The 23,308-nt window shown below is 46.0% G+C and overlaps 1 protein-coding gene across 1 annotated transcript in view; it reads left to right on the forward strand.

Annotated features, from left to right (window-relative positions):
* The window catches only part of LOC141116646 (Fc receptor-like protein 3), a 49,240-nt gene that overhangs the window by 18,231 nt on the left and 7,701 nt on the right, over positions 1-23,308 (forward strand). The window contains exons 4-5 of the mRNA XM_073609038.1: positions 3,599-3,856; positions 6,832-7,113. Coding sequence (XP_073465139.1) covers positions 3,599-3,856; positions 6,832-7,113 — 540 coding nt within the window. The remainder of the gene's footprint in view (positions 1-3,598; positions 3,857-6,831; positions 7,114-23,308) is intronic.

Here is a 23,308-nt window from a genome sequence, read left to right on the forward strand (position 1 = left end):
ATGACTAAAATTGAGTTTATTGGATTTTTTTACAACAAAAAGTAGAAAATGTCATTTTTTCTCAAAAGTTTTGATCTTTTTCCGTTTATTGCGCAAAAAATAAAACCGCAGAGGTGATCAAATAACATCAAAAGAAAGCTCTATTTGTGGGAAGAAAAGGACGCAAATTTCGTTTGGGTACAGCATTGCATGACCGCGCAATTAGCAGTTAAAGCGACGCAGTGCCAAATTGGAAAAAGTGCTCTGGTCAGGAAGGGGGTAAATCCTTTCCGGGGCTGAAGTGGTTAAAGTGGATTTCCACCCCCCCAAAAAAAAATAATTATTAATGTGCTTAAAAAAAATTAAAAAATAACATTTGGAGAAAATTTTTTTTTTTACTCATCTCTAAATGCCTGTTGCTAGTCTGCCTCCTTTGGTGCCTGGGCTCCTGATGTCACTTCCCTCAGCGCAGGAAGGGAGATTGCCTCTCCCCCCTCCCTCTTGTCTTTCATGTGGGACATGTGACCGGTCCCAGATGATAGCGCGGCCAGTGACGGCGCACGGTACAGCTCGCGCATGTGCAGTGGGTGCCCACAGTTGAAATGCATGCGCCGCCGAGCGGAGGGGGGGACAAGCGGGGCTTCGATCCCCCCGCATCGCTGGACCCAGGGACAAGTAAGTGTCCGATTATTAAAAGTCAGCAGCTGCAGTATTTGTAGCTGCTGACTTTTATTTATTTTTTTTTTTAAGTGGGAACCCCGCTTTAAATAAAATAATTTTAACTATATATTTATGAAAAGAAAGTTGCATTCATTTGTTCCTTTTATATCTGCCTATGACACAATTTTTGGAAAATTGCATTTATTGCTCTGTATCAAGATGGAAGCAGCCCCCAAATTTATTCTGCAATTAGGATAAAACATTTGAGACAGAAAAACCCTGTAAAAGAAGATGTTGAATACTTAGTGTAGAGTGGTTGGAGTTTGGTGATGAGACTGAGAAGGACCATACACTGGGAGATGTAGTGTTACAACTTAGTGGGGTACCCCTTGGCAGAACCCTGGAACGGGACTGTCAGCTTGCCACATTACATTCGGTTGGAAATCATTACAAGCTAAATGTGTGAGACACCACAGCATAGCCCAAAATCCTGTCCAATGTAAAAGAGGAGTGCTATCACCTTGAGATTTTTTGCATTGCCATTTGATTAATGGAAAACTGTTGAAGAGGAGCTATACAGTTTTGCCAACTTTATTCAGTCAACTGAGTTGTTGGTTAACCGCTTCAGCCCCTAAAGATTTGGCTGCTGAATGACCAGGCCATTTTTTGCGATTCGGCACTGCGTCACTTTAACTGACAATTGCGCGGTCGTGCGGCACTGCACCCAAACAAAATTGACGTCCTTTTTTTTCCACAAATAGAGCTTTCTTTTGATGGTATTTGATCATCTCTGTGTTTTTTATTTTTAGCGCTATAAATAAAAAAAGTGACAATTTTGAAAAAACACAATATTTTGTACTTTTTGCTATAATAAATATCCCCATTTTTTTTTAAAAAAAGCTAATTTTTTTCTCAGTTTAGGCCGATATTTATTCTTCTACATATTTTTGGTAATAAAAATTGCAATAAGCGTATATGGATTGGTTTGCGCAAAACTTATAGTGGCTACAAAATAGGGGATAGATTTATAGTATTTTTATTATTATTTTTTTTTTTACTAGTAATGGCGGTGATCTGCGAATTTTATCAGGACTGTGATATTATGGCAGACACATCGGACACTTTTGACACATTTTTGGGACCATTGGCGCATTTATACGGCGATCATTGCTATAAAAATGCACTGATTACTGTAAAAATGTCATTGGCAGGGATGGGGTTAACACTAGGGGGATCAAGGGGTTAACTGTGTTCCCTCTCTGTGTTCTAACTGAAGGGGGGATGGGACTGTCTAGGAGAGATGACAGATCGCTGTTCACACTTTGTATGAACACACGATCAGTCTCTTCTCCCCTCAGAGAACCGGGATCTGTTTACACACACAGATCCCTGGTTCTCGTGTATCACGGGCGATCGCAGGAGCCCGGCGGTCATCGCGCCCGCCGGGCACTCGAATCTGCTCTGGGGGCGAGCAGCGGGCATGAAGTGTAAACCTTCATATTAACCTTATAGGTACTGGAGAGTGACAAGTAAAAGAAAGGAGAAGCAGCCACTTCAAGAGAGGAGGCAGTGGTGGCTGGTGAAGGGAAATCAAAGTAGATATGGTGCTGTTCTATTAATAGCAGATATTTAGTTGGAGGTTTAAAAAGAGGTGAACCTACTTCCCTTAGTGGAAAAATCCATGGGAGAAAGAAGAATAAATCACACTACTACTTTTGGTAAGTGCTGCCAGTAAACATCAATACGGTGTAAAACTAAAATATTAATAAAAATATAAAAAAAAAAAAAAATGTAAATAATATGTTTTGAGTAACTGAGTCTCCCAATTTGGTCTTTGCAATCAGTTACGAAACTTAGTGTGTAGTTCTTTTGTATGATTGAGTGTTCCAATAAAGTTAAAATACTATGCAAAAATACTGTGCATACTGAAACAATCCAAAATGTATTATTACTAGGAAATTAACAAGCAGATTCCCTGTACATACGATACTACAACAATGACCAATCCGTTTGATAATACCAAATCAATAAAGTGCTATTGGAAAAAACATCAAATTATTTGAAAAGACTATGAAAAGTGCTCTTGTGCCAGTGAAGGAATCCGTTTTCTAATCTAGCGGACTTTTCAGTGAGTAAACACACCGTGGGTGCCTTATTAGTGCTCCTATTACGGCTGCACTCACCAGATCCTTCTCCCCCTCCTGGGGTCTAAGACATCCACAGTATGTGCCACTGTGTAGCAATGTAGGATCTAAAACGTCCTTATTGTTGATTATGAGGAGATTCCATTATATATTGAACGTCTGTCTCCATGTGTTCATCTCTAGTGGTGGCTGGTGATGGAGGTTTTGTTGGAGGGGTGGATTGGTGGAATTATAGTATGGTCTACGATTTTAAGAGGCAGGAACCTAAATTAGCAGAACCCTCCTGGGGACTGGTCCTGGTCCACGAGTGTGTGTGGCCTCCCAAAGTATACAGCAGCTTCTCTCCATGCCCTCAGGTTGAATAGCAAGTGTAAAGAGTAACTTGTGTAAAGACCTGGTGGAGGAAAATCAGTGTTTCATGCTATCGCCCTGAAAATGACTACGTAGTCAGTGCCAGCGTAGATGTCACTGGCACGTGAAAAGACATTATCCTTCCAGTGGGGGGCGTGGTATAGTGCTTTGGCCTTTGGCCACAAAGGGTGCTAACCCGCATATAAGAGCAATTACATCATGCTAACACTTGGTGAAAGTAATTATAAAAAATCAACGGCATGCAGTTGCCCCATGCAAGCAAGGTAGTGCCGCTTGCTGCACTCTAGGGTTCCCCAAAATGACGCATATATTATAGAAGTCATGGGGGTTCAGCACAAAGGCATTCACTATATACCTATACTACAAATGTACCTGGTTGTGGAGGCAATGCTATGTCTGTCTTGTAACCTTTATCTTCTCATGTGATCTTCTCTGTGTTCCAGACCCGGTGATCCTGCGGGTTCCTCTCGATGTTCATGAAGGAGATGATCTGACTCTGAGATGTCACCATCGCTCTGGCTACAAGGAAATCTATACTGTATTCTACAAGGATGATTCTGCTTTTTCAAGCCGAAGATACACATTTGTATTACCTGTAGGAATTGTAAACATGAGGGACACCGGGAGATACAAATGTACAAAGGAAATAACTTTGCATACAGATGTAACTTCCACAGATGAAGCTTTTATCTCCATACAACGTAAGTCATAGGATGTTTGCACTTCTACTCTTTAACCACTTGTTGACCACCTACCGCAGATGTACTGTAGAAGGTCGGCTCTATTGTGCAAAATGACATACCTGTGTGTCAGTTTGTGCAACAGCCACTGGGAGGCGCGTGTGTGCCACCGGAGGAACGACCGTGCACTGATTGAACACAGGGGATGCCAATCAGCGGGTCCAGTGGACCCGATGTCCACTGGCCACCCGCGATCGTTCCCCAGAGAGGCAGAATGGCGATCTGTCTATGTAAACAAGGCAGATCGCCATTCTGACAGAGAAGATAGAGATCTTGTGTTCCTGCTAAGCAGAAACACCGATCTCTGTCTTCATCCAGTCAGAACAATCCCTACACAGTTAATAAAAGAAGAAATGGCCACACTCTGTACTCGATCACAATTCTTTTATTCAGAACATCCCAAAGTGTTGACAGAAAGCTGGTAGATGCATTTCACATACTCCAAGTGCACTTAATCATTACCACACAGTTAGCAAGCACCAGCTAGGCACACATTTAACCCTTTGAGGTTAACCCCTTACCTGCCAGTGTCATTAGTACAGTGACAGTGCATATTTTTAGCACTGATCACTATAATAATGTCACTGGTTGCCAAAAAAGTGTCAAAAGTGTCAGTTAGGTATCCGATTTGTCCGCTGCAATGTCACAGATGCGCTAAAAATCGCTGATCGCCACCAATACTAGTAAAAAAAAGAAAGAAAAATGGCATGAAAATATCCCATAGTTTGTAGACGCTATAACTTTTGCGCAAACCAATCAATATACGCTTATTGGGATTTTTTTTACCAAAAACATGTAGCAGAATACATATCGACCTAAATTGATGAAGAAATTAGAATTTTTACTTTTTTTTTTTTATTGGATATGTTTTATATCAGAAAGTAAAAAATATTGTTTTTTTTTCAGAATTGTCGCTCTTTTTTTGTTTATAGTGCAAAAAAATAAAAACCGCAGAGGTGATCAAATACTACCAAAAGAAAGCTCTATTTGTGGGGAAAAAGGGACATCAATTTTATTGGGGTACAGCGTCGTACGCCCGGTCAGTTGTCAGTTAAAGCGACGCAGTGCTGTATCGCAAAAAATGGTCTGGTCATGAAGGGGGGTAAAACCTTTCAGGGCTGAAGGGGTTAATATAGCTTAAAGTGGATGTAAACCTGAAAAAAACATTTTTAATGAAGACTTTTACCTGGTACAGTAGAGGATGTCAACTCACCCATGCCCAGTCTTGCCATGAAGAGTTAATCCAGCTCTTGCAATCCTCTTGTCTTTTTGTAGTAAGATAAAAAATGACCAACAGATCAGTTTGTGTCGCCACATCCCCCACTGCTGTGACTGACAACTCATTTCTTTATCTCAAGCATGGCATGAGAGAGAGATAGTGTTACGATTCCAGCTTCACATCCCTCCTTCTTTCTTCTTCAGCTCTCCCAGGATTGGCTGCTCCACACCTGACCATGATTGGGCATGCTGAAGTCATGTGGTGCCTTTTCTTGAGTTTTGACTGGATGTTACTCACAACTCAGGAATAGGAGAGTGTAGAGGTGGGGGTGGAGTCCTGTGACATCACAACTCCGCCCACTGAGCCCTGGCAAAAAGACCCTCTCACCAAGTTTTGTGGGGCTTCTACTGCTGAAGTGGGTGACATTTGCAAGGTAGGGATACATGCAGGAGGCTTGCATGTATATATATATATATATATATATATATATATTTTTTTTAATACTGTGACATTAGTTTATACTGGGTGAGTAGTGGGTTTACGTCCACTTTAAAGATTAGAATTGTGTTAATGTCCCAATATTTATGAACCTGACTGTAGTTTCCCACCCCATTAATTTGTTAAGATCTTTTTGCAAGGTTTCCACATCCTGCGGAGAAGTTTATTGCCCTGGTTAGCTTAGCATCATCCTCAAATACAGAGATTGAACTGTTTACCCCATCCTCCAGGTCGTTTATGAACAAATTAAACAGGATTGGTCCCAGCACAGAACCCCAGGGGACCCAACTACCCACCCCTGACCATTCCGAGTACTACCCGTTTATCACCACCCTCTGAACTCGCCCTTGTAGCCAGTTTTCAATCCATGTACTCACCCTACGGTCCATGCCAACGGACCTTATTTTGTACAGTAAACGTTTATGGGGAACTGTGTCAAATGTTTTTGCAAAATCCAGATACGCCACGTCTACGGGCCTTCCTTTATCTAGATGGCAACTCACCTCCTCATAGAAGGTTATTAGATTGATTTGGCAAGAACAATTCTTCATGAATCCATGCTGATTACTGCAAATGATACCGCTTAAAGTCCTCTATAATATACCATCATGTACATGACAGGTTTTCGTTAACGGGACATCAGAGGTCAAGTAGACCTCTAATGTACCCCTGAACCCCATTAAATATGATCAGGCACAGATCGTGCCTGAACAACTTCATTCCCGTCCACACAGGGAATGACAACTCTATAACAGGAAGTGATGAGAAGCTCTTCGCTTCTGGTTTCATCCAGTGCAGATATGATCAGTGGAAGGAAGTTCATTGATTGTCCTCTTCTCTCCCCAACAACAACTAACAGTCAGCTGAAGAGATGTAAAAAGATTTCCGGCTGCTATAGTCAGTTTACAAGGCTGTGCTGCCTAGGATGTAGTACTTACACCCATAGAAGTGATAGGATTAAACAAAGGAAGGCACTAAGTACAAAATAATACACCTGCAGAATTTTGTACAGCTGTGACGTGAGTTCTGCACCCAGTAGTAATCAATAGAGAAGATACATTATTGTTACACTTTGTATTTTTTCATGCACGTGACTGGATGATGGAAATCAACAGAGCTTCGCCACATTCACTAAGCCTGGAGGAAAATGAGTGCAACTACAGTTGCAAAGTGTATGGTCTACTTACCTTTAGTAAATGTGTATGAAATTATTTTTTAGAGCTATTTGGAATTCCAGAGATAAAAGTGGCCCTGTATCCAGTGGTAGAAGGTGATGAGATGACCCTGACATGTGACACTAGTCTCAGCCCACTCAGACCGAGGACACAACTGAAATTTGCTTTTCATAAAGATGGACGGAATGTCCAAGGATTCACTTCATATAACCAATATGGATTTCAGTCTGCTGAGGTGAAGGACTCTGGGAAATATTCCTGTGAAGTGACAACTGCAACCTACAGTGTAAGGAAGAGGAGTCAGGAGAAATTGGTAGAGATAAATGGTGAGTCGGTCATCAGACAAACAATGCATTGAGTAATATTTTATAACACAAATCAGAGAACTCAGATTTGTGAGTATTGGTATTTATTAATTAATTAATGAGCCATCATCTATCTCCAAACTTACTTAGCAATAATGTCCAATATGAGCAGTAATAGTCTCTAAAAACCAACAGGTGAACAAACCTCTTGATGTGTAGCAACCCCTCAGTAAGGACCCCGAAGTGGCTTTGTGGGATTTGACCTCAGGATTGGATCATTGACTTGCAGGATTGAAGAAATTTGGTGCCAGTCACTTTAAGATGGTTCAATAGAATTTATTATACGACCAAGTAAACTCAGGGAAAGAGGGATTGGGGTTCAGGCTACCCAAAGGGCAAAAAATGCAGACTCTGAATTCCTACTCATAGTTAAAACAGAAAAATTAACTTTAAGAGAAACAGGAGCTCTGTACTATTCAGACTGTAGAACAGTTACAGTTCAGTACACCAACCCCTTGGATGAGCCACCAGAGCTTCCTGCAATGTCCTCCTGCAGTAGCTTCTCCCAGGCTCTCCAGGACACTCTTCCACAGCAGTTTTAGTGCTCCAATCTAAGTAATCATATTCCTGCCCCACGTACAGGAGGACGGAAACACAACCTCCCCCAGCAGAGCCTAGGAGGCAAAAGAGTTGGTTACTCCCAAATATTTATACCTTTCCCTAGCACACACCACTGGTGATAAGCCACCTAATGGTTGGCCAGGGAGATATAAATATTTATAACTCAAGTTATTGGATCCCCTTACACTGTTGCTAGGAATCCTCAACAGCAGACAGAAACAAACAATTATGCCCCATACACACGATCGGACATTCCGACAACAAAACCGTGGATTTTTTTACGAAGGATGTTGGCTCAAACTTGTCTTGCATACACACGGTCACACAAATGTTGTCGGAAATTCCGATCGTCAAGAACGCGGTGATGTACAACACGTACGACGAGCCGAGAAAAATTAAGTTCAATAGCCAGTGCGGCTCTTCTGCTTGATTCCGAGCATGCGTGGACTTTTGTGCGTTGGAATTGTGTACACACGAACGGAATTTCCGACAACAAAGTTTGTTGTCAGAAAATTTGAGAACCTGCTTTCAGACATTTGTTGTCGGAAATTTCGACAGCAAATGTCCGATGGAGCATACACACAGTCGGAATTTCCGACAACAAGCTCCCATCGAACCTTCCCTGTTGAAAATTCCGACCGTGTGTACGCGGAATAACAGTGGTTTTAGGAAAAACCCGAATAAAGAAGAACTATCAAATCAGGCCTAGGCTGAAAACAGCCTACAAGTGCTAAATTTAGAATAAGAATTAAGAATAAGGACACGCCTTCTTCAGGCAGAGTACTTACAGGTAATCCCATGGGGGATTTCAGTACTGCATGGCAATATACGCAAAGAGCAATATTTGTAGAAGACAAGAAAATGATTATATGGTTGTTCTCAGCCCTGGGAGTCAAAAGCTGTTGCTGGGATTCAGTGCCAGGTGAAGAGATCTAGTTGGCATAATCCAACAACTGACATCTAACAATCTGTCAAGTTAGAACATATCTTGAGTCTTTGCTGCTACACCCAAATACATTGTACTCGGAGTCAATCTGTGGATAGTGTAGGAAAGGAGCAAAGAGCAACAGAGAACATAGACCTGAAGTGTGCCTGGGTCACGTGGTCAGTATGCCTAAAAGGGGGCAAAAATAAACCCAGTAGGATGAAAGTTTTAACAGCCAGATTTATTACCCACTGAATAAACGTACAACCTGCCAAATTGACAACTGCTTGTGGCATCTCAGAAGTGGCTCTGGGACATACCCAGAGAAACAAGACGACCTCCACCTACCCAAATAAGGGCCGGGGCCCCCAGCACGAATTCACAGAAGCTGCTCCTATCTTGAACAAATGCCAAAGTATGCCTTAGGGTCCAGACCCCGACAGATACGACACGAAATATGACCCAAGGCGAGAGGTCTGTTGAGCACAGCAGGAGGGCTACTCTTCAGGTTCCCCGAGGACAGCTTAATAGAGTGCGTAGAAAATAAAGAAAGGCCTGTCGGGGTCTACCAACAAGATGAAATGCTGAGTCCCAGCCAGATATGCCCTGATAGTGCTGTAGGCTGATATGAGTTGAAAGAGGCAAAAAGCAAAAGCAAGTAGGAACTGGATGTTAACCATCAGGACTGGGAAATTTTGACTGGAAAACATCCCAAGCAGTGTCATACTTCCTGGTAATCAAAATAAAGACTTAACGATCAATGCTGTTGAGACAGCCCAAATAGAAACCCCAATCCAACACAAATGCTGGAACCGATGAAAAGGCGTGACGCCAGCATCTGCGTCCGAGACCTGAGCCTACTGGTACTGGCCTAGGCACTGAGAAGGTTCCGGAATCCACTAATGCCCCTGAGCCCATAGAAGCTTCTGGAGCTGCCATAGGCTGACTTACCAACAGTTCTAAACTATTGCAACTCCTGGCCGGACGTAGCTAGGAAATTAAAGGTAGTGTGCATTGGGACAGAAAAGAAACCGCAGTCCGCTGGGTAACCAGCTCCGCACTTGCGCTTGACGAGCAAGGGATCAGTAACTTAATAAGCTGGGTTTCCCGCGCCGAAGCCGGGAAAGCAGTCCACTGCGTAGGAATACTGCCATCGGGTCAAGAGTTGAAGCTAGCCGGGTGTGAAAAAACGAAGCCTTGGGACGGACCAGGTTTTGAGAGAGCATGAGCTACTTGATGAATTGATGAACAACGTGAGAAACATGAGTAACGAGAAAACATAAAAAATGTGAGTTGGCATAGAAACAAATTGCATGAAAAACGTAAATTGCATGAGAAACGAGAGTTTGAATGAAATATGTAAGCAGCGTAAGAACAAATGAGGAGACTTGCCACCGAACAAGCCAATTAAAAACGATCACCTCAATCTGTTAACCCATAGACATGAAGGGTAACCTGCAGTGAAAGAACATGGACAACCCAGCTGTGTAAAAGTGACTGAAGAACATTACAGACAAACAGCCCATGACATAACACCCCTACTACCTGACAAGTATGAGGATGTGGGTGCAGACATGACAAGACCAACAGCGCATGAATGTGAACCAATGACAACATCACCCTACTGAATGCAGCAAGCCAGCCCGAGCAACCTGCAGTGCCAAGACAGGAAATTAAAAACGAACACTCAGGGCTGAAGTCCCCACAGACTGTGGTGGGTAGTAGTAAAAGGTGTAACGGTGAAGAGGACGTATGACGTATGAACTACAGGTGAGAAGATTGTGGGATGACAATCAATTAAAAACGAAACCTCACCCTGTAATGGATCTGTAGACGTGAAAGATCCTGGATGCAAGCACTAACTAACGGAAATGCAGTGAACGAAAGACAACGACATGAGTGGTGTGAGAAACATGGGAAACGCAAGAAACATGGGAAACGTGAGAACATAGGAAACGTGAGAAACGTGAGAACAAGGGAACCATGAGAAACGTGAGAACATGGGAAACGTGAGAAACGTGAGAACATGGGAACCGTGAGAACATGGGAAACGTGAGAAACTTGAGAACATGGGAAACGTGAGAAACGTGAAAACATGGGAACGTGAAAACATGGGAAACGAGAGAACATGGGAAAGGAGAGAACATGGGAAACGAGAGAACATGGGAAACGAGAGAAACGAGAGAACGTGAGAACGTGGGAAACGTGCGAACATGGGAAACGTGCGAATATGGGAAACGTTTGAACATGGGAAACGTGCGAACATGGGAAATGAGAGAACATGGGAAATGTGAGAAACGAGAGAACGTGAGAAACGTGAGAACGTGGGAAACGTGCGAACATGGGAAACGTGCGAACATGGGAAACGTGCGAACATGGGAAACGTGAGAACATGGGAAACGAGAGAACATGGGAAACGAGAGAACATGGGCAACGTGAGAACATGGGCAACGTGAGAACATGGGGAACGTAAGAACATGGGAAACGTAAGAACATGGGAAACGTGAGAACATGGGAAACGTGAGAACATGGGAAACGAGAGAACATGGGAAACGAGAGAACATGGACAATGTGAGAACATGGGAAATATGAGAACATGGGAAACGTGAGAACACGGGAAACGACAGAAACACGGGAAACGTCAGAAACATGGGAACACTTGAATTTGCATGAGAACCGTAAATTTCATGAGAAAAACGACAAATTGCATAAGAAAGCGTAAATTGCATGAGAAACTGTAACCTACATGAGAAAAACTGCATAGAAAAAAACTTAAAACTGCATGGAAAAACCCTAAAACTGCATGAGGAATCGTAAACAACACGAGAAATCATAATTGACATGAGAAATCGTAAATTGCACGAGAAATCGTAAATTGCACGAGAAATTGTAAATTGCATGAGAAATCGTAAATTGCATGAGAACATAAATAGCATGAGAACATAAATAGCATGAGAATGTAACTAGCATGAGAATGTAACTAGCATGAGAACGTAACTAGCATGAGAACGTAACTAGCATGAGAAACCGTAAAATTGCATGAGAAACCGTAATTGACATGAGAAATCGTAACTGACATGAGAAATCGTAACTGACATGAGAAACTGTAAAATTGTATGAGAAATAGTAACCTGCATGAGGAATCGTAAATTGCCTGAGAACATAAATTGCCTGAGAACATAAATTGCATGAGAAAAACATAAATTGTATGAGAAAAGCGTAAAATCGCATGAGAATGTAAATTGCATGAGAAAGTAAATTGCACGAAAAAAGCGAAAAAACGTCATAAGAAAGCGTAAAATTGCATGAGACACCGTAACTACATGAGAAAGTCGTAAAATTCCATGAGAAAGCCCTAAAACTGCATGGAAGAAAACGTAAAATTGCATGACAAAACCGCAAAATTGCATGAGAAATCGTAAATTGCCTGAGAACGTAACTTGCATGAGAAACATAAATTGCACGAGAAACCGTAAAATCGCATGTGAAAGTAAATTGCATCAGAAACCGTAAATCGCATGAAAAAAGCGAGAAATTTCATAAGAAAGCGTAAAATTGCATGAGAAACTATATGAGAAAGTCGAAAATTGCATGAGAAAACCGTAAAATTGCATGAGAAATCGCAAATTACCTGAGAATGTAAATTGCATGAGAAAATCGTAAGCGTAAATTGCATGAGAACGAAAAATTGCATGAGAACTGTAATTTGCCAAGGACCCTCGAAGAACATAATGCGATAACAGGCGACGAGCAAGTGCCATGTCTACAGCCTGAATAACCCCTGAAGACCCACACTGTTGACCACGTGGAGCTCGGGGGGGGGGGGGAGACCCACTACGTGGAGCTCAGGAGGGTGGGGGGGGGGGAGACCCACCATGAGGAGCTAAGGAGGGAGGAGTCCCTGCCCAAACATAACTATGCTGCAACCTAACCAAGGCATCCCTGAACCTGCCAACAGATATATTTCTGATACATACAGTACACCATAACAAAACAACAAAGATGATGTTTTCCTATTTCCATTCTCCGTTATCAGTGGTAACAGTGGTTGTCCAGTAAGCTTAAAGTAAGGCCCGGAGCGATGAAAGAAATGAAGTTAGAGCAGGGCCGGGCATGACAGTGTGTCTAGTGACACACAGGGTTAAGTTTTGGGAAAAGGTAGGGGGAGGAGAGAGGAGGAAAGTTGGGGGGAGTGTCCAGTTATAAGGTGGGGGTGGAGCCAGAACGGGCAGTGCGTGGGGTGAAAAGACACAAGGAGGCAGAATCTCTCTGCTCCTCAGCTATGGCCGGTTTAGAGGACTTGTTGGAGCGTTTGAGGCGGGCAGCGGAGGTGAGAGGGTCGGATTGGCTGCACGGACAAGTGGTGGAGATGCTCGGAGGGGAGGCAAGCGGATCGGCGAGGGCGGAGGAGCCGGCGGCGCGTGCGCGGAGATCGCGGCCTCCGGCACGGTACTCGCCGGGGCCTGTAAACAGACCGGGAAGAACGGAGAGGAGTCCAGGGGAAGAACGATCGCTTCCGCCGTCAAAACGGAGCAGCAAGGAGGCACCGGCGAGGCCCGGGCGCGTTTCACGGCGGGGTCAGAGTTCACCGGGCGGGGCCACGGGCCGCAATGGCGCCGCTTCCCTGCGCATGGTCACCAGAGGAAAACAGCAGACTGGCACCCCAGTAGCTCTAAACGAGCGTGGGGGGGAGGATAGCAGAGCAGTGGCGGGAGTAGGAGAAGCGGTGAGCAGAGGGTCAAGATACGCTGCGAGGGGGCGGAGCTCACTCGGCGGCGCGGAGGTGTCACAAGATGGCGGACGGAATCGTGTGCAGGCTGGCCCGGTGGCAGGGACGTCAGGGCAGCATGTGCTCTCGTCGGATCGCAACAGGGGTCAAGCCATACAGCATGCAGAAGGCCGGGGCTCCAGGAGGGATTCGCCTGTGGCGTCCGTTCCAGCGCACGGGGCACCATCAGAGGAGGAAATGTCGGATGAGGCAGAGGAGCCCAGCCAGCAAGCACCTGCGAGGGAAGGCGGCTCAGCGGCTGTTGGGAGGTCTCCTGGTCAGCCCGGTAAGTCCAGTGACAATCTATCATTTACCAATGCATTGCAGGGCTTGTTGGGGGTGGTGGCAACAAGTGCACGGGGGGTGGCGGCACCTTCGCCGCGGGCGGTTAGACAGGTTCCGGACCAACAAGTGGCGGGTACAGTATCCGCCAGTTCGGGGTCCACGGGACAGCTTCAGGAGCTATTGGAGGGTTTACGGGTGCTGGTAGGTCGTTTTGGCAATGCACAAGGGGATGCACAAGGGGGTGCCCAGGATGAAGAACAGGTTGTGAGTGTGAACCCAGGGGTTGGGCCGGTGGAACGGGCGGTTACGGTGGGTCAAGCTGCCCAGACGGTGGAGCCGGTGACAGGTAAGGACACGTCAGGTGAAAAAGGGGGCCCGGAAGCTAAGGGTAAGACCGATGTGGTAAGGCTGGCAGATGCAGCGAAATGTGAGATATATGTATGTTTCGAAGGCCCGCTTGGAGCTCATCTGAAACAGGAAGTGAGAGACAAAATTCACAAAGGGGAATATGTAGAGATATTCTCCTTGTTGCCATTGGAAAAGTTTAACCTGGACAGGGTTAAGCCCAACGATTCCAAGAAGGAGGATGAGGAAAAGAGGAGGTATAGACTGATACCGCGGACGTTTGTAAATTGGTTACAAGCATTTGCTATCATGGCCAGCGTCATTGGCGAAAAGAATCCAGAACATTGTTCTGGGTTGTTTTGTTATATGGATGCTATAGGGGAAGCACACAGAGTATATGGTGGTACGGCTTGGTTACGGTATGACGAGCAGTTTCGTCAACGCAGAGCGATGCGTCCGGAGCTGCGTTGGGACCATAAGGACATTGGCTTATGGATGAGACTGATGACGTCTGCTAGGGCCCCGCCTCAGTTATTTCAGGGGGGGGCCGGGGGTACCCACTCCCCAGGACTACCGGCCGGCAGAAAATGGGGAGTGTGCTGGCAGTACAATGAAGGATCTTGTAAGTTCGGTGGATCTTGCAAGTTTAAACACGAATGCTCAGGGTGTGGGGGAACCCATACCCTGGCACGGTGTTTCAAAAAAGGAAAGCGTACCGGAGATACTGTTAACAAGAGGGACGACACCGGTGATGGCGGAAAGGATGCGGCCTTTCCTAAGTAAATATCCAGATAGGGAGGCAGCGAGGTTGTTGTTTGAGGGTTTTACTGAGGGGTTTAAAATACCGTGTTCATTGGAGGTGGTGCCTCCGGTGGCTCGGAATCTGAGATCCGCAGTACAACACCCGGGGGTGGTAGGGGAAAAATTGGAGAAAGAGGTGAAATTGGGGCGGATGGGGGGGCCGTTTGGGGAACAGCCGTTTAAGGCTTTAGTAGTGTCCCCATTAGGTGTGGTACCAAAGAAGGAACCGAACAAGTTTCGGTTGATTCACCACTTATCATTCCCAAAAGGGGGTTCGGTTAACGATTTTATTGACCCGGAGGCATGTACCGTGTCGTACACTTCGTTTGACGCGGCTGTTCGATGGGTTAGGCGATATGGAAAAGGGGCATTAATGGCAAAATCGGATATAGAGGCGGCGTTCCGGCTACTTCCGGTTCACCCGGATAGTTTTTGGCTGTTAGGTTGCCACTGGCAAGGGCAATTCTACGTGGACAAGTGCTTGCCCATGGGTTGTTCTATTTCCTGCGCCATGTTTGAAGTTTTCAGTTCCTTCTTAGAGTGGGTGGTAAGGGATGTGTCAGGGCTAGAATCGGTGATCCATTATTTGGATGACTTCCTATGCATAGGCCCCCCTTCATCCAAGGTGTGTGCGATCCTCATGGCAACGCTGCAACACATTGCGGAACGATTTGGGGTGCCCCTGGCAGCAGAAAAAACAGAAGGCCCCAAGACAGAGATTAGTTTTTTGGGGATTGTTATTGATTCCATGGCAATGGAATGCAGGTTACCGCAGGACAAGTTGGGGGATCTGCAGAAAGAAATCAGAGAGATACATGGGATGAGGAAAGTACAGCTGCGGGTACTTCAATCATTGCTAGGAAAATTGAACTTTGCTTGCAGGATAATACCGATGGGCAGAGTTTTTTGCCGCCGGCTGTCAGCGGCTACAGCAGGGGTTAAAGCACCTACACATTTCGTTAGGCTTAAGAAAGAGCATCGAGAGGACCTAAAGGTATGGTATCATTTTCTGATAGAGTACAATGGAAAGTCGGTGTGGATGGAGGGCCCGGTAAGTAATTTTGACATGGAGTTGGTTACAGACGCGGCGGGGTCAACTGGTTACGGGGCTTATTTTCAAGGGCAACGGAGTGCGGAGCATTGGCCAAAATCCTGGGTGGAAGCGGGATTCCTGCGTAACCTGGTATTGCTGGAATTATTTCCGGTAGTATTGGCTATAGAGTTGTGGGGGAAGTCTTGTCAGAACCTGAAGTTGCGATTGAATTGCGACAATATGGGAGTGGTGCAGGTAGTCAATCGCATGTCGGCGTCTTCCCCACCTGTCATAAGGCTATTACGGCAGTTGGTTTTGCGTTGCTTGCAATTGAATATTTTCATATATGCTGTCCACATACCTGGAGTCGATAACACACTGGCTGATTCACTGTCTCGCTTTCAGTGGGACAAGTTCAGGGAATTAGCTCCGGCTGCAGAGTTGGAAGGAATCCCTTGCCCGGAGTGGATCTGGGAGCTGGCATTGGAGTCATCGCGGGATGGATACAACGGTCTGTGAGTGAGTCCACTTGGGCGGCATATGTGAAGGTATGGAAGGAATGGTCAGGACTTATCTGTGAAGCTGGGGTTAGTGAGGCTGGCGGGGAAGCGAGATTAATGGTACTATATTTTGTGGCCAGGAATATGGAATGTGGGGTGGCATTTTCGTCCATTGGTAAAAAGTTGGCCGCATTGTCGTTTCTCTTTAAGCTACAAGGAAAAGGGGATTGGACTAAAGATTTTGGGGTGAGGCAGGCACTAAAAGGGTATCGGAAAGGTCAAAAAAGAAGGGATAACCGTAGGCCTGTCACGTTTCAAAACCTGGTATTAATCTGTGCACAGTTACGAGTTGTTTGTGATTCAAGTTATGAGCGTTTATTGTTTGCAGCGGCTTTTTCGTTAGCCTTTTTTGGGGCTTTTAGGGTGGGCGAGTTGGTTAGTCCGTCCAGGAAGGAAGCGGGAGGTATTTTGGTTCAGGATGTAAGTACTCACGCTGACAGGGTGGGTTTACGGCTGCGCAGATCGAAAACAGATCAGCTTGGCAGGGGCGTGGATGTGTGGTTGTTCGCCTTGCCAGGATCAACAGTGTGTCCGGTAAGAACGGTTAGCGCTTTTCAAAAAGTGAGACCGTCAGTTGAGGGGCCATTTTTGTGTCATGCAGATGGATCGCATTTATCCAGATTTCAATTTGTGGCAGTGTTTAGGAAATGTTTGGGTGCAGTAGGTTTGGATGGGAAGGCTTACGCCTCACACTCCTTCCGCATTGGGGCGGCTACAGAAGCTGCCAGATGTGGATTGGACGAGGTGGCGGTGAAGAGGATCGGGCGTTGGGAATCAAGGAGATTCCGCACTTACATCCGTCCTCAATTAGTAGTTGAATAAAAAAAAAAAAAAAAAAAAAAAAAAAAAAAAAATGAAGATGAAGGGTTTTGATATTTGTACGCAGATGGCGGGGTAGTCTTGGTTTTACTGGTGTCACCGTTCCTTGTTGTCTTTTCGTTTCAGATGGAGTGTCTCCACGCCTCGTCTGGATACTAGGACACTCGTATGTGTGTTGGGGGGCAAGGAGAGGTGATGCGAGACCCGATGGTAGGCAGTTGGGCATATCAAGGAGGGAGGCGTTTATCAGATGGTTGGGGAGACCAGGCATGTTGTGGGGTAGAGTGGTGCCAGAGGTGGAGAGATATGCATGGCTCGATAGGACACCGGATGTGTTGGTTATTCACGCCGGGGGCAATGATTTTGGAGTAAGTACTGTCAGGGAGCTGATAGCGGCTGTTAAGGCGGATTTGTTACACATCCGTTCTAAATTTCCGCAGACATTGCTGTTATGGTCAGATATTGTGGCACGTACGACGTGGCGCAATGCCAGGTCAGTGGAAAGAATCAACAAGGCTCGGATAAGAGTTAATAGGGTGGTTGGAAGGTTTATAGTGCAACAAGGGGGCATGGTGATTCGTCACAGAGAATTGGAGTTAAATGTAGGCCTCTATTTGAGAAGGGATGGGGTTCACCTCACGGATGTAGGGATTGATCTTTGGTCTATGGGATTGCAGGACGGAATTCAGAAGGCTTTGAGGGTGTGGAGGGGCCCTTAAGGATAAGGTTTCATCCTTTCGGGCTGTGGCTGGTTTTTTGATGTTGGTCGGTGACGGTAGCGGTAAATGAAAGGTTAAAATGGGGTGGGGGGTCATCAATAGTATGGCCCCTCCTGTGTATTCCGAAATGGAATACCGGTATGTTGCACTGCGGGTAGGGGTTGTCTCCGAGCGGTACAGCTGGAGGCCTTATTCAGTTTAAATCATGGTGCCCGCAGTGTACTGTTTTTGATGGGTGGTAAAATAGGGTGTAGCTCCGTCACTGACCAATAGATTGGTTTAAATAGGTTGATCGTTACCTGAGGTTATATATATATGTTATATATATATGTTATTTATATATTTAAAGTTTTGATATTGGAGTTAATTTTATACGGTGTTAATAAAGAGGCTGTCGTGGCCATTTTATACTCCAGAAGTATGGTGTGGTCTCATTATTTAGGAAGGTATGGGGGTTGGAGTATGGGTGGCCTGTTTTTGGTAAGTACAAGATGGGGGTAAAATCTGGACTACACTGGTCAAGTAAGGCCCGGAGCGATGAAAGAAATGAAGTTAGAGCAGGGCCGGGCATGACAGTGTGTCTAGTGACACACAGGGTTAAGTTTTGGGAAAAGGTAGGGGGAGGAGAGAGGAGGAAAGTTGGGGGGAGTGTCCAGTTATAAGGTGGGGGTGGAGCCAGAACGGGCAGTGCGTGGGGTGAAAAGACACAAGGAGGCAGAATCTCCCACCCTCCCTCCCTAGGTGATGTGTTGTTGTGCCGGTTAATGTGTGTGTTTTTCGTTTCAGGATCAGTGGATGAGCGTCGTCATGACAGCTGGATGGCTGGTTTTTTGATGTTGGTCGGTGACGGTAGCGGTAAATGAAAGGTTAAAATGGGGTGGGGGGTCATCAATAGTATGGCCCCTCCTGTGTATTCCGAAATGGAATACCGGTATGTTGCACTGCGGGTAGGGGTTGTCTCCGAGCGGTACAGCTGGAGGCCTTATTCAGTTTAAATCATGGTGCCCGCAGTGTACTGTTTTTGATGGGTGGTAAAATAGGGTGTAGCTCCGTCACTGACCAATAGATTGATTTAAATAGGTTGATCGTTACCTGAGGTTATATATATATGTTATATATATATGTTATTTATATATTTAAAGTTTTGATATTGGAGTTAATTTTATACGGTGTTAATAAAGAGGCTGTCGTGGCCATTTTATACTCCAGAAGTATGGTGTGGTCTCATTATTTAGGAAGGTATGGGGGTTGGAGTATGGGTGGCCTGTTTTTGGTAAGTACAAGATGGGGGTAAAATCTGGACTACACTGGTCAAGAGCACCGTGTGGTAAAGAGACTATAAACTGTGGTGAACAGGATGGCTTAAAGAGTGTCAACTGATTTATACTGATGAAAAAATGCTATCTGAAAGCACAGTGGGTGGAATATCCTGTGCTTCCACTCTGTAACACAGCTTCCACCCACCGCCGCTGCCTACCGCCGTCATCGCTAGTGGTTGGTTGCTAGGACTGTCCGGTGTCAAAACAACCAATCGCACGCTAGCCCCATCCCTAGGAGAGATCTGATGAAAATGGCAGGAAGACGAACTTCCCTCTTACCAGCGCCTGCAGCGCACGAGACCCTCCGAGAAGACTGCCGTAGCCCTCGGTAAGCCGGGCCAGAAATGAGGCAGGGGGAACAAGCGTCCGTACATCTTCCACACAGCACCCGCAACCCGGAAGTGACCGAAGAGTCGAGCCAGAAATGACGTCACACGAGATCCTACGACCACAAGGAAGGAGGCAAAGGAGGGCAGGCTTTATGCAGCCTGACTCCTCCTACAATTACAGCCTTACACTTAACCTAAGCATACCGCTGAAATCTGTTCTTAACACTCCCCCCCGCTCTAGACATTTTTCTCTTAACTTGTCCTTTAACATTTACCGTCAAAACTTTACCACTTAAAGTACATCCAAACACTCTCCAGCTATCTTCTTCATTCAGGTTAAAGCTTAAGTTTAGGTATTGCAATTTTTACATATGTTAGTTACACCGTTCCAGCTTGGACCAATACATTTATGTAAGTGCCATACCTGTTTCCCGTGGAAGCTGGAAATCACTCTAGTAGGCACAGCTGCATCGTGAACACAGGCACAAGCGGAATTTAGAGAACATTTTAAATTTTCTTAACGAATGCAAAGCATTCTGTGATTGGATGAAGTGGAGAGGTGGGACAGTGAAGTCACAATCTCCAACTCGTTCAATCAGAGAACACTTTGCATTAATTAAGGAAATGAAAAATGGCACCCATGCTGAGTAAGTGATCTCCTCCGTTCAATAAGCAGCAGAGTAGCACCTCTGAACAGGACCTGGAAGCTTGTAAACAGGGCCTAGACCCAAGGTACCCGATTAGGGAGAGACAATGCACACATTCCTTGATGTTATGATTAGCTGGAATATTATAGATAGATAAGCAGTAATGAATAGCAACAGTTGTTTGTAAGCACTGATATTAAACAGTATGGCAGTTGGTGTTTACAGTGTTACCAGGCTTGGACCTGTATTATCGGAGGATGGCTCCTGTTGGAGGGATGGCAGTGTACTGGGGGAGCACTATAATGCTGCTGGAAAGTGCCCCACATTACTATTCTGGATACCCGAATGCTTTCTTGAGGCAGACATTGTCCCTGATCTGACACTATTCACCAGGAACCTTTCCCCTGCAATATTTGCTCTACTTAAAGAGTAGGGATGAGCTGAACCTGCGAACGAACCGAAAATTCGCATGAACGTTAGAACCCTATTGACGTCTATGGGACTCGAACGTTCGAAATCAAAAATGCTCATTTTAAAGGCTAATATTCATGGTATTGTCCTAAAAAGGGTTTGGGGACCCGGGTCCTGCACCAGGTGACATGTATCAATGCAAAAAAAAGTTGTAAAAACGGCCGTTTTTTCGGGAGCAGTGATTTTAAATATGCTTAAAATAAAAAAAAAGTGAAATATTCCTTTAATATCGTACCTGGGGGGTGTCTATAGTATGCCTGTAAAGTGGCGCGTGTTTCTCGTGCTTAGAACAGTCACTGCACAAAATGTCATTTTTAAAGGAAAAAAAGTCATTTAAAACTGCTTGTGGCTTTAATGTAATGTCGGGTCCTGGCAATATGGATGAAAATCAGTGAGACAAACGGCATGGGTACCCCCCCAGTCCATTACCAGGCCCTTTGGGTCTTGTATGGATATTAAGGGGAACCCCCGCACCCAAATTAAAAAAAGGAAAGGTGTGGGGCCACCAGGCCCTATATACTCTGAACAGCAGTATACAGGCGGTGCAAACTGGTGCTGGTGGGATGATGATCCTGGATGGGTTCAGGAACGTCCAACAGGAGTCCTTGCAAGGTCGGGGACAAGCAGGAGTCGGCAACGTGCTGGCTGGAAGGTACACAATCGTTAGGCAGGTTCGTAGTCAAGGGCTAGCAGAGGTTGGCAACGGGCTGGCGGAGAGGTACAAGATTGGAAGACAGAGCCGTGGTCAGGAGTTCAAGCTGGGTTCGGTACAGGGAGCAGAGGTAAATAGAGTTGCAGGGATAATCCAAAAAGAGTAGTCAGGAACGCCAGGGTTTCAGGGTCAAGGTTCAGTCAAACAGGCAACAAGGATACAGGAACTAGCTGAGACAATCCAGTACTGATGCTAGTATGCTGATCCTTTAAATAGGGCGCCCTGTGCCGTGATTAGTTGGCGTGCGGACGTGCCCACGCTGACGTGCACTCGTTCGTATACTAACGTGCGTGCCTGATCCGGGGTTCACTCGTTCGTACCGCACATCTAGCTGGCGCACGGGAACGAGCGTTTGTAATGGTTCTCTGACACTCCAGCAGCATTGAATGTGCGTTCCGAGAGAACGCTGGATGCAGGACAGGCCAGTAGCTCAATTGCATACTGTGCAAGCTCTGGCCAGTGATCCATCCTCAAGACCCAGTAACCCAGAGGATTTTCAGTGGGAAAGGTGTCCAAGTCAGATCTTGCCCCTAGGTATTAATGCACCATGTAAAACAGACGCTGGCGATGGTTGCTGGAACCGATCATACCTTGGGGCTGCAGACTAAAAAATTGTTTGAACGCATCGGTCAGACGGCCACCTTCTCCACCGCTCCTTCTTTGACTGACCGAAGCCTCAGCAACATGTTGTCCAGAAATAGGAGTTTGTAACCTCCCAGTCTCTGGGAACGCATTGCACAGACCTTTCTGCAAGGTCTCCCGAACATGTTTCATCCTTTGCTCCCTCTGCGACAGCAAGATGAGGTCCGCAACCTTACCCTTGTAACGTGGATCAAGGAGGGTTGCCAGCCAGTATTGGTCCTTCTCCTTAAAACCACGAATACGAGGATCCTTACGCAGGCTTTGCAGGATCAGGGAGGCCATGCGGTGTAGGTTTGCTGAGGCATTTGGTCCTGAGTCCTCTGGGTCACTAAGGACGACATGGTCCGCAGCCACCTCCTCCCAGCCACGTACAAGTCCATGTGTTTCTTGGGACTGATCCCTTAAAGACTGCTGCTGATGCTGAGTGCCAGGCTCCACCTCCATACTGACACAATCCTCCTCCTCCTCGTCCTCTTCCTGTGTGATCGGCGAGCACGCAGGAACACTGTCTGGATAAAGGGGGCCTTGAGAGCTAAGGAAGTCCTCCTCTTCCTGCCTCTGTTCTGCCTCAAGTGCCCTGTCCATTATTCCACGCAGCGTGTGCTCCAACAGGTGGACAAGGGGGACAGTGTCACTGATGCATGCACTGTTACTGCTCACCATCCTCGTGGCCTCCTCAAATGGTGACAGGACAGTGCATGCATCCCTGATCATGGCCCACTGGTGTGGGGAAAAAAAACAAGCTCCCCTGACCCTGTCCTGGTGCCATAGTCACACAGGTACTCATTGATGGCCCTCTGCTGCGTGTGCAGCCGCTGCAGCATGGCCAACGTTGAGTTCCACCTGGTGGGCATGTCACAGATTAGGCGGTTCTTGGGCAGGTTAAACTCCTTTGGGAGGTCCGCCAGCCGAGCACTGGCATTATATGACTGGGGGAAATGCACACAGACTTTCCTGGCCTGCCTCAGGACATCCTGTAAGCCCGGGTACCTGCCCAAGAACCGCTGCACCACCAAGTTAAGGACGTGAGCCAAACAGGGCACATGGGTCATTTGTCCCTGTCGGAGGGCAGAGAGGAGGTTGGAGCCATTGTCGCAAACCACCATTCCTACCTTAAGTTGATGTGGCTTCAACCACCTCTGAACCTGCCCCTGCAGAGCTGACAGAACCTCAGCCCCGGTGTGGCTCCTGTCCCCCAAGCACACCAGCTCAAGCACCGC

The sequence above is a fragment of the Aquarana catesbeiana genome, linkage group LG13 (assembly GCF_042186555.1).
Source record: "Aquarana catesbeiana isolate 2022-GZ linkage group LG13, ASM4218655v1, whole genome shotgun sequence".
Taxonomy (NCBI): domain Eukaryota; kingdom Metazoa; phylum Chordata; class Amphibia; order Anura; family Ranidae; genus Aquarana; species Aquarana catesbeiana.